This window comes from Perognathus longimembris, chromosome 28 (assembly GCF_023159225.1).
Source record: "Perognathus longimembris pacificus isolate PPM17 chromosome 28, ASM2315922v1, whole genome shotgun sequence".
In the NCBI taxonomy this organism is placed as follows: domain Eukaryota; kingdom Metazoa; phylum Chordata; class Mammalia; order Rodentia; family Heteromyidae; genus Perognathus; species Perognathus longimembris.
The window spans coordinates 15,618,826-15,631,284 of NC_063188.1; the positions used below are offsets into that span (position 1 = coordinate 15,618,826).

Genomic DNA, 12,459 nt, shown 5'->3' on the forward strand with positions numbered 1-12,459 from the left:
TACATCAGGTGATGTGCCTGAGTCATAATGAAGTTCTGGAGAGGAACAATCAAAAAGGAGTCAATTCGATTCTGAAGCCATGTTCATCTGTAATCACTCTTCCTATCCTGTACTAGGGCTGGAAGAAAATATTTGATCTGGCCGAGTACCCGCCATTCTGATCTGTAATCCTAGCTACTCAGAGGGTCACAGGTTGAAGCCAACCTAGACAGAAAAATCCCTGAGACTCTTACCTCCCATTAGCCAGCAAAATGCCAAATGTAGTAGAGCACCAGCCTTGAGCAAAAAAGCTATGGGAAAGTCTTAGGCTCTGAGTTCAAGTTCTAGTAGTAGCAGAAAATATTTTTATTTGAATAAATATTTAATCAACGATGTGATCCTTACTACATAGGTAGTCAAAATGGTAGATGACCAAGTGAGAAACGTTCCTAAAATGGGGTCAAATTTTTAATTATGTGCATTTTATTGACTTCTGTTTTAAAATGAGAGGCTGGGGAGGTGGCTTAGTGGTAGAATGCTAGCTGGCATGCAACAGAGCTTGGGTTCTCACCTCAACATTGCAAAAAATAAATGAATAAATAAATCTGAGGTACTTCATAGCATTCCTCCAAACACATTGTTTCACATGTTTGTGGGGTGGAAAGTCTTCTGAGTGAGTGAAAAGGACTTCGTTGCATTACACCTAATAATAGTGCTAATTTTTGTCCTCTCAACTCCAGGTTTTTTTTTTGTCAATCCTGGGGCTTGAAACTCAGGGCCTAGGCATGGTCCCTGAGCTTCTTTTGCTCACAGCTAGCACTCTACCGCTTGAGCCACAGTGCCAGTTCTGGCTTTTGCTGTGTATGTGGTGCTGAGGAATAGAATCCAGGGCTTCATGCATGCTAGACAAGCACTCTACCACTAAGCCACATTCCCAGCCCCCCAACTCCATTTTAACAACAAATGAAGCCAGTTAAACTACCACTCTTTCAGAAGACACAACTCAGTCAAAACGTGATGCCAAGATATTTGAAAATCGACTATTAGATTTCCATATACAAATGAAATTTTCAGATTCAAATGTGATAGCTGAAACTGAGAAAGAAATTTGAAAAAAAATGGTTGGGAGGAAAAGGGAGGGCAGAGGGAAGGGACAAATGGTAAGTCCATCTTAATCAGCAAGGAGAGACCCTTGAAGATCCACTGAAAACTACAATTAAGTAGAAAGAAAAAAGAAGGAAAGAGGGTGTTGTTTCTCCTAAGTACACAAGTTTGTCTAAAATCAGCCCCCATTACTAGGAAAGCACTAAGAGCCTCAGTGTGTGGACAGATCACAGGCTTATTATGCTAGATAATTAAAGTGATTAAAATTACTTTAAGGGCCGGGAATGTGGCTTAATGGTAGAGTGCTTGCCTAGGATGCATGAAACCCTAGGTTCGATTCCTCAGCACCACATAAACAGAAAAGGCTGAAAGTGGCGCTGTGGCTCAAGTGACAGAGCAATAGCCTTGTGGGAGAAAAATCTCAGGAACAGTGTTCAGGCCCTGAGTTCAAGCCTCAGGACTGGCAAAACAACAACAACAACAAGAAACTCACTTCAATAATTATGGGAAGTCTATACTGCACACATATCAACTAGTCTTCATGTGCTACAGATTTTTAGCATTATAAAACTTATTTAGATAGTGAAAACAGTTAGAAAGTCTAGTCTGGTGTATATTATTGGCCAGTCCATGATTTAACTGTACACGTATAGTTCACACATAATGATATAAAGAAAAGTAAAATATAATGGCTTCTGCCTTCAAGAAATTTACAACTTAGTTTTAGAGACATGCATATAATAGCTATTTAGAGAAAGTCTAAGTTTGGTATATAAATCAAGGCCCATCTGCTGGTAATAAAAGACATAAGCACTTGAACATGGAAGAGGTTTCTATAGCCCATAGTGTCCAGAGAAAGTTGTAGGGAAAGTCAACTAGGATTTTGTCAATCAATCATTATTGAATTGTATCGAACATGGTACAACAAAAGGATTTTCTAGTGGGAAAGTAGTGAGAACTAAGCCTAGATCTATAAGAGAGAAGCCAAATAACAGAAACTATGGAAAGCCGAGCAGAGAGTTTTACATGTGTTGGGACACAGGATTGGGTTTCAATAGCCAAATATGGATTACCAAGCAGGAGATAGATGAGAGAGTGACAGTGTTTTATATATGATTAGCCTAACATTGTTTTGCAGTAGGAGCTCAAGATACACTGCACAGATGACACTTAATTCATCATAATAACCTCTCATTGAGGCAAAGGAAATGGAGCTTTTATTATACCCAATTTTTATAGCTGGTCCCCGCAAGGTCACTGATGCAAAGGAAGGCAGAATAAAAATGTAGACCATCACAATGTTCAACCGATTCCTAAGTAGCAGCTCAATTGTATTCTCTTATTTCTATGACTAGGGTATGGGAGGAATACAATGGACCTTTGGGCTCAAGTGCTATTTCTAGCACTCCGCTGTTCAAGTCACATGTCCTATCATGTGTAATCCTCCTTGCCTGCCCTCCCCTCCAGTCCCAGACTGTGGCTTTAAACCTCCACACTAACCTCTCCACAACGGGGACAATGGTTACGTTTAACAATTCAGGGCAATGGGAGCTGGGAATATGGCCTAGTGGCAAGAGTGCTTGCCTCGTATACATGAAGTCCAAAAAGCCAGAAGTGGCGCTGTGGCTCAAGTGGCAGTGTGCTAGCCTTGAGCAAAAAGAAGCCAAGGACAGTACTCAGGCCCTGAGTTCAAGCCCAGGACTGGCAAACAAAACAAAACAAAACAAAATTTACAATTCAGGGCAATGCTTTCCACCTTTTTCTACCTTCATTGAAAATCTGACTCGTGGAAGGAGTAAAGGAGGTAAGTAATAAAAAATATAGCTCATTTTTTTAATGAACATATTTGTCAAATTGAGGGGGTTTTATTGTGACATTCCATACATGCCCCTTGGTGCATTTTAAACAAATGCACACACACACACACACACACACACACACACACACACACACACACCTGGCCAATATTCCCATTGTTCTCCCTCATTTTCCAACAGCATTTGGTGGGTTTCATATATGTATTCTTATCCACATATGTATATAAAATCTTTCAATTGTCAAGTTTTATATCTAGGATAAAGAGCTATCTGAACAGTTCTCATAAGTGTAAATGGATAATAAGTACATACAGATATATTCGATATCCTTAAAACATGAAGGAAATACAAATGAAAACTACACTAAAATTCCATCTCATTCCCGTGAGAAAGACAATCATCAAGAAAACAAAAACAGGGCTGGGGATATAGCCTAGTGGCAAGAGTGCCTGCCTCGGATACACGAGGCCCTAGGTTCGATTCCCCAGCACCATATACAGAAAACGGCCAGAAGGGGCGCTGTGGCTCAAGTGGCAGAGTGCTAGCCTTGAGCGGGAAGAAGCCAGGGACAGTGCTCAGGCCCTGAGTCCAAGGCCCAGGACTGGCCAAAAAAAAAAAAAAAGAAAAAAAGAAAACAAAAACAGGGGCTGGGGATATAGCCTAGTGGCAAGAGCGCTTGCCTCGTATACATGAAGCCCTGGGTTCGATTCCCCAGCACCACATATACAGAAAATGGCCAGAAGTGGCGCTGTGGCTCAAGTGGCAGAGTGCTAGCCTTGAGCGGGAAGAAGCCAGGGACAGTGCTCAGGCCCTGAGTCCAAGGCCCAGGACTGGCAAAAAAAAAAAAAAAGAAAACAAAAACAGACAACAATAAATGCTAATGAGGAGTTAAGATTGGGGAGAGGGATAGAGATACTCATATTCTGTTAATGAGAGTATAAACTAGTACAAGTATGGAAATCCATAGAGTAGATTCTGGTACACACATAATCCTTCCAATTTAGGTTCCTTTGTGATAGTTAAATGAAGAATTTTCCCAGCCAGGCCCTGATGTCTCACACCTGTAATCCTAGCTATTCAGGAGGCTGAGCTCTGATGATCAAGGTTCGAAGCAGGAAGGTCTGTGAGACTTTTATGTCCAATTAACCACCAGAATACCGGAAGTGGCACTGTGGCTCAAAGTGGTAGAGTGGTAGCCTTGAGCAAAAGAGCTCAGGGACAGTGTCTAAGCCCTGAGTTCAAGCCCCATGACCAACAAAAAAGAAGAAGAAGAAAAAAGAATTTTCCTGAGTGAGGGAAGGGGTGATATTGTCCAAAAAGAAACGTAGTTTTTACCTGACTGATATAACGGTACCTCCTCTGCAAATCATCCTTATAATAACAATAAAAATAAATAGTTTAAAGGATAAACAAATAAACCCCTCCCCAAAACTAAAGAAAAATATTCTTGCAAGTCAACTCCTCTTTTCTTGGCATATTTCCTCATTCTTCTTATACATCTTGTTTTCTTTCTGGCAGTACTCAATTTTGAATTCAGAGCCTCATTCTTCCTAGGCAGGTGCTCTACCACTTGACCCATGCCCCCCAGCCTATTTTACCAAAGTTATTTTTCAAGTAGAGTCTCTCTAGTCTGCCCATGCAGGCCTCAGACCACCATTGTCCTACAGCAACAAGGAGCTTCTCATCTATTTTCCAGAAATCCATCTGCCTACCTATCTACCTCTGCTCAAGGGATTTCTTTGCTTGGAAATGCCCTCCACAAAATACATCCTAAGACTACTTTGGGGTGAACTTATCTTCTGGAAACTTGCACTTCTTCAGGTCAGATATTTCTATTCTACTAAGTTTACAGATTTGTAATCGTTTACTATTTCCTATGTTCCCTTTTAAACCCAAGAAGATTTAAAAACCTCTAGAGGCAGATCATGTTCATGTACTTCTGTATTTATCCAAGAACTTAGTGCTAAGTTCGCCAATGCTAGGCAATATTTTCTGCCACTTAATTAAATGTCTCCACTAAAGTGTTAATTCTAAAATTCCATATTTAATGGTAGATGAAAAAGAATTTAAAATTCTTCAGTGGGAAATTTAAAATATTCTTAATGCTTAAAAGAGAGGCATAGAATAAAACACAACAAATGGGAGTCTCATGCTGGTGGCTCACACCTGTAATCCTAGCTACTCAGGAGGATGAGGTCTGAGGAATGCAGTTCGAAGTCAGCTGGGGCAGGAAAGTCTGTGAGACTCCTAGCTCCACTAAACTACCCAAAGGGGCCAGAAGTGGCACTGTGGCTCAAGGGGAAGAGCATTAGCCTTGAGCAAAAAGAAGCTCAGGGACAGTGCCTAGGTGCTAGGTTCAAGCCGTAGGACCGGCACACAAAAAGAAAACAACAAACATAATAATGTTTAGTGCTCCACTACAATGTTATAAGACATTTAAAACTTAATTAAGAATATTTGTTTGGTGGCTGGGAATGTGGCCTAGTGGTAGAGTGCTTGCCTAGCATGCATGAAGCCCTGGGTTCGATTCCTCAGCACCACATACACAGAAAAAGCTGGAAGTGGCGCTGTGGCTCAAATGAAGGAGTGCTAGCCTTGAGCAAAAAGAAGCCAGGGACAGTGCTCAGACCCTGAGTCCAAGGCCCAGGACTGGCAAAAAAAAAAAAAAAAAGAATATTTGTTTTTCATAAATACTAATATAAATACCTTCAATTTTTCAGTATGTTTTTAACTGAAAATCCCAAGTACAAAAATAGCTTTTAAACCATTAACAAAGTAAATGTTTGTGTGAAAAGAAAAGGGTTGTTGGTTTATTATATTTTTTAAGCTGTAGCTTAAATATTGTTCATGAATTCAGCTTCTGGGATGGAAATTTCCTTTTAGTTAAAACACTCCAAAACTAAGCACAAATTAAGTAAAAAAAATTCATACCTTCAACATCTGGTGTAATAGGACAAAAATGTTCATTACCACAATATTAAGAAATATCAACAAAATGCGTTTGAGTAAGTAATTCATAAGGAAGAGTTTGAGTTGGACCTAATCCTGGATTTTCTTTCTTCACTCCAAGTTTCTTTTCTATTTTAAACCAGTGGCAACAGAAATTTCTTTGTTTGAAAGTCAGGAATGCTGAAGTCTTAAGTGATAGAACAGGTAGCCCAACTTCTGCCTCAGGCTTCTAGTTAGATCTCTCCTCACGAGGAAAAAAACAAAGTGGATAAACATTTTGTTTTTAATTTCTGTAAAAACCTTTATTTTCCCTATCAACCTTCACAGTTAAAAAGCTATAGGCCAGTTGATCACTTCACCCTGATTTTTTGGAAATACTGAACATTTGTGTCAAGAACACGTGGCTAATTTATGTTGTCTTCCTACTCTAAAAGGCCTCAAAGTTGCTTGCTCCTAAGTTTAATGAAACGGGGATAACTATTATGGTTGAATGATATATTTTTACAACTTATCTGCAATATTTTCCACAAAAGAGTAGGAAAATAGTTGAGGCTCAAGGGACACTCTGTGTGCTGTGCAGTTTATTTTTAAGGTATTGTACAAACTCAACTATGGAGAAAACTGTATTGCAACCAAGTGCTTAAGGATCATATCCAGAGAAAAAAGTGAATAAGAATTAAGTATTTCATTAAGATGGAAAGCCATGGTGTGGTGTATGTGATTAGAGTGCTTGCCTAGCAAACAACAAGGCTCCTGAGTTCAAACCCAAATGCCACCTTCTGGAGAAGAAAAAAAGATGGATGGAGAGAATGACAAATAATGTAGTCTTTCTATTTTTGCTAATACTTAGATTCTGGTCCTATGCAAATTAAGTTAGACAAAATAATCAAACTTTTCAGAGTATTAAGTGCCGGTCAAATTTTCTAATTTAAAAGTTCTAATCCACCTTAATTAAGATTTAAAAATTCAAGAGATAGCCAAGTCAGATAATTAAACAAAGCAGGGAGCAGTAAGAAATACTGAATAGCAAGCAGTTCCCAAACCATATAAATCAAATAAAGTCAAGACAAATCAAATAAAGACCAGAGACCACATAAATCAAATAAAGTGAAGATAAATGATATAAAGACCAGAAACCATTTTCCCCTCTGCACACAGCGTTCCCCAGAAATCACAAACTTGATGAACCAGAGGCACCCCTGATGTGGGCATGCTCGCACACAATAGAACTGGAGACGCATGGAGACCTTCCTTCAGCGTCCAACTTTCTATGTGGAATGCTTTACTTCATGCAAAGCAGAGCACAGTGGCGAAACCTCACACTCTTTTGCAGATCAGAGGAAGTAAAACTGGAGTTAGTACTGCAAACTACTCATTCTCTGGATAAAATCACAGGCAGAACTGAATGGATGAAGTGTGGGGCAGGCTGCATGGGAGAACAGAGCAGGGAAAAAGGTTGAGAAGAATGATGAAGGCACTTGGCAAAACTTGAATGGATTAACCTTTAACAAAAAGCTCTACTATTTCCGACTTCATATTTCCATTTCGTCCTGCTCCTCTAATTTATTTTTTTTGTTGTTAAATATAGACAAACTTCCTGGGACTAGAAGCAGACTTGCTGTAAATACAATTTAAAGGCCTGGGGCTAAAGTCATACCAGGAGTGGAAGGCTAGATATGCATCCTATACAAATAGCCCTTTGGGAGAGACAGGATTTTAGAAATCACTTTTATGTTTAAAATACATAAAATGAGACAGTGTTCTAAGGGAAAAGATGAAGACTGCGCATCCATAAATAAATTCTAGATCCAAGCCACCGTGCTTTTGATTTTCTAGAAATTTAACTTCTGTCACTGGTTCAAGTAACAATGATACTCCCCATACATATATTTTTTTTTAACTTGGAAAAAGGTTGTTGTCACATTTTTAGGTTATGAGGGACTGGGGCATTTGTGGTTTTAACCTCTGACCTCTTTGTAAATGAGTTATTTAGGCTGAAGGGGAAAAAATGCATGCCTTGCAAAGTTATACTGATAGGAAACACAGCGCAGTTTCTCCACATCCCCTTTTGTTTTAATAAAAATAAAAAATACGATGGGAGAGTTGAGTAGATTAAGAAGTTGGGTCGTCTACAGTAGTCTGTTGAACTGGACCAAAAATAAAACTAAAAACACCTTCGTTCCACCGCAGGTAAAAGTCATGTTATGGGAAAGGCAGGGAGAGGGGGATGGGAAGTCAGAACAGGACCCCCCCCCCCCCATTTCTCAAGTTACTGCGAGCTAGGCCAGGTGGGGGAGCGAGATGTAACTTTGCTCTGAAGTAGCACCAAACGGGAAAAGAAGTCATCTCGCTCTTCGCCACTACGCACACAGGAAGAGCCCAATTCAATGTGGCTGTCACCACCACCAGTCCTTGTCTCGCTCCGCCCCAACTTGTTGGGGGGGGGGGTACGACTTGCACTTTACCCCCACCAATTCCAAGACACCTTTGTCTATTCCAGGTTGCCCACTCCCTGCCCCCCTCCCCCCCCCCCGCAACACCACCAATCTCCAACCAAGCTCATGAAGTGCAGGTGTCTATGGTTCTGGCCTATTTTTATACTCCCGTTCCCCCTCCACACACCCCGAGTCATAAGCCCCATCCAGTTGTACGCCCCAGCTTCTCCGTTCCTTCCCCATGCAGAGCCCCATCTATGCCTAGACGGCAGGAAACACCTCTAGCCCCACTCCAGCGTCACCTGGCCAGAGCTATCGGCCCTGCCTTCAGGGGATCCCTGGGGCTGCCGCCCATGGTCCCCAGTGTGTAGCTTGGGGTGCAATCGGGCTCCTGAGCAGTCACGTGGGCGGCAGGGGTGGCCCGGGGCTTCCTCACCTGCATCCCGGGCACTTGAACAGCCACCGGTGAGTGGGCCATGGAGGCGACGGCTCCTTGGCACTGATTCTCCAGTGGCGCCTCGGGCTCAGGCTGGCTCCTCCTACGGGGGTAGCTCGGCGGCCCTTCTAGGCTTTTCGATCGGGGCCTGAAACAACACAGAGAAGTGGGGTTACGGAGCTGATGGCTGATCGCCCCCAGGCTGGGTGCTGGGCAGATCGTGGCGCAGCGTGGCTCCGTGGGACTTAGTTTACCTTTCTGCCACCTGCCCGTCGCGGTGATCACCGAATCCGCTGCTGCTCCTGTTCCTGAAGTGAGGGCTCGGTACGCGGTGGCGGCTGGAACCTGAGCTCGAGTGATGCCGCTCCTCGGCGCCTCGCCGCTTTAGGAAGAGGAGGTGGAGGCACCCCAGCAACCCGCCAGCTCGCCCAGCCTGGGAGGCGGTTGGGGGCGGTCCTGCCGTTGGCCCTTCCCCCGCCCAGCTGCTGGGCGGTGTCTGCAGAGCGTAGACTCCCAGCAGCGAAGAAGTGTGGCTAGAGTTTCTGGAGCCCAAGTAGGAGAGTCTCCTAGCATGCGGAGAGTAGCCCCCCGAGTTTGAGAAGCTGGGAAACCGACCGGGCCTGGGGAGAGAAAAGAAAGAGTTGGGGAGATCGGGCGATTTAGGAGGGCGTCCCACCAAGCGGCCACGTTGCAGGCAGGCAAGCGAGTGTGGAAGAGCATGCAGCCTCCCAGACGTCCGGACTTGAGACTTGGGGAGTGTTGGAAGTTTTGCTTGGCTCCCCCACCTGGCCGAGGGTGGGGCCACAGAGAGCCGCCAAGTTGTTGGATCCCAGCTCCTTCCCGTTGTCCGGGCTCCGGAGTCACGGGCCGAACCACTGGGGAGATTCATAGCCAACTCTCCTGCTTGAGGGCTGGGTCGCCCCCAGACATGCTCCAGGCAACTCCAACCTGAGGCTACCTCTACCTCTCACACTCTCAGTGGGAGGGCGGCCTGGCCCGGGGCTTCTCTCCCAAGTTCTGCACGTGGAAAAGCACCGGGAAAATTGGAAAACAGATGGTAGGTCGGCAGAAAATGAATGAGGATAATAGAGGCGAGGGAAATGAGATTGGATCATGAGCAGTAGGTCTTACTGAATCTCGCAGACACCGCCTCCCACCCCATTTTAAGTTCTATTCCTGAAAACAAACTCTTTTGAGAGTCCCCTAATAACAACTGTAACAATTATAATAGCAGTTAGAACAATCTCATTAGGAAAGCACTTTGGGGAACACCAAAGAGGTTAATTACCTTTTAAAAAAATCTAAGTGCTTCATTAAAAAGACAATGAAGTTCCCTACCTTGCAGTTAGAAGCTTGTGCACCCAACATACTCTGTGTGGCTCCAGTAGACTATAAAAGTGACTGCTTTTTTTGTTTCTCCAAGAATAGCATCAGATTATTATCAATAATATTATTAATGAATGTCATGGTCTTTGTGCCACGGGCCTCGAAGTACTCTCTACGTATTATCTTATTGGATCGTGTTTGACGAGAGCCTTCTGGTGTTGGACTGACTGTCCCACTTAACAAATGAAAACACATTCAACCAAGTATATAATTTAACTCAAACCTCACACAATGAAATGGTAGAGCTGAAAGTTTCCAACCAGATCCATGCAACTGGTGATCAGCTTACTAATTCTAGTACTTTATATTTTTAAAGATAATAAAGAATATATAATATTTTCCTGACTCCTAGCTCTTACCTGATGGGAGTCCCTAATTTTATCTCTATTTTCCCCCCACCCCCAGCCCAATATACACAATATGCCAGCCTAACCACAACTCTTCAGTGCCATCTACACTTTAATGTCCACACAGATTTCCAAGGGTGTGTTCCAAGGTAGAGATTTTGATCTCACAAGTCTGGAGGACACCAAGAGTCTGCACTACGGGGGCAAGCTCCCTCCCGGGTGGTCCATATACTGATGATCCTTAGGGTCTACTCTGAGTTAGCAGGGATCTAAATCAAGCTCCAGCATTTAAGACCTACTGTAATTCACTCCACTGAGTCTTGCTAGTTGTTCTAAAACTGCATTTGTGCTCTTGTACTTCTTTCATCTTGCTTTATGTACTGTATGTGATTTGCCCAAGATGATCCACAGATCTGGCTTCTGTCTCTTGAAAATTATTCAGGTAGAATACTGCCTGTCTGAGACCAAGTTGTTTTTTTTCTTTTGTGCTGGGATTGGGACTGGAACTCAGGGCCTTAATCATTTGTTTGGTCTTTCTTTTTTTTTTTTTTTTTTGCTGAGAGCTGGTTCTCTACCACTTAAGCAATAATACTTTTAGCTCTTAGCTGGTTAATTTGACATAAGTGTCTCGGGGATTTTTCTTTCCAGACTAGCCTCAAACTGTAAACTTTAGTTCTCAACCTCTTGAGTACCTAGGATCACAGGTGTGAACCATCAGCCTGTCTTGTTCATTGTTGTAACCCCAGAATCTAGGTACTGTGGCATATAGTAGGCCCTTAATAAATATTTATTGAATGAATGAATAATATTTATTGAAGGAATGAATGCATAGCCTTTGAATTCTTCACTAGCATTTACTAGGTGTACACTAGCTACTTTGTTTTATTGATACAAGGCCTAACTGCTAGGCAATGTTCTTGTTGAACCTTGAAACTGTTCACTTAACTAAGTGTTATACTCTTATTTGTTTTTGTCTCCTAGATTCTTTCTAAAAAATTTTAACTTCACAACTATTTAAGAGCAAGTCATGTGATTTTCTAAACGACACTGCTTAGTCAAATGCCTTACCCTATTTATTTGAGTGTGCTAATACTAAATTAATCATCTGCTTATTGATAGAAATCATTTGGATTTTTACATGGGTTTCTTTGTAGGTTTGTCATTATATGTTTGTGTGTATGTTGTACATGTATGTATGCGTGGATGTGTAAAATCCTGTGAATTTGTCAGCACTTGAACACAATTCAAATTTCATGAGTACCAGGAACTTTTCTCTCTACTCTTCAGACTTCATTACTTCTCAGATTCGTAATGTATATAAAATGATAAAAGCAGTGTCCTCTGATTCCACACAGGATACCTGAATATTTTACTTCAAAGTGCAAACTCAGAACCTAATAATATAGGTTGTATATGTCTTAGCTGTAATACTGGAGACCAGAAATGTTTTATAGTTCAGAATTTTCCAGATTTGAGGTTTGCTGCATAGGTTACTTGTTGAGCATTTCTGTCATGAAATTCCAACACCTAAAACAATCCCAAATCCAAAAGGTTTTAAACAACATATTGGAGTTCAAAAAAATATTACATTTCAGAGTGCTTTGGATGTTTCATTTTCATATTGGGGATGCTCAATCTATACATTAAAATACATTTCCACAGCTTTATGGAAAAAGTTCTTTGAGGAAAGACCATATATCATATGGTTGCTGGTAACCTCATAAGGAATAACATAGCATCTTGGATATAATTTGGTACTTGCTTGATTCATGTGAGCTCAATGGCTATGAATACTTAATAACTACATAAATAAACATGCACAGTTTAAGCAAAACCAGTGAATTCTAAGTTAGTGTTCCTTAGTACCCCCAAAATTTACCAACTTAAATTTACCATCTGTATTTTAAATTCCCTGATATTTATCATACTTGAACTATTAAATATTTAACTCTATCCATGTTCATAAATACTTACTAAATGGACTGGTTTACAGCAAAAGTATAGGG

At 41.8% G+C, this 12,459-nt stretch overlaps 1 protein-coding gene across 2 annotated transcripts in view; it reads right to left on the reverse strand.

The window, feature by feature from the left end:
- The window catches only part of Stk26 (serine/threonine kinase 26), a 53,166-nt gene extending 44,064 nt beyond the window's left edge, over nt 1-9,102 (reverse strand). For both annotated transcript variants that reach the window (XM_048336547.1, XM_048336546.1), the window contains exons 1-2: nt 8,975-9,102; nt 8,721-8,868 (exon numbers count right to left, since the gene is read on the reverse strand). In XM_048336547.1, coding sequence (XP_048192504.1) covers nt 8,721-8,762 — 42 coding nt within the window. In that variant the 5' untranslated portion in view covers nt 8,763-8,868; nt 8,975-9,102. The remainder of the gene's footprint in view (nt 1-8,720; nt 8,869-8,974) is intronic.
- Nucleotides 9,103-12,459: the final 3,357 nt, after the last annotated feature.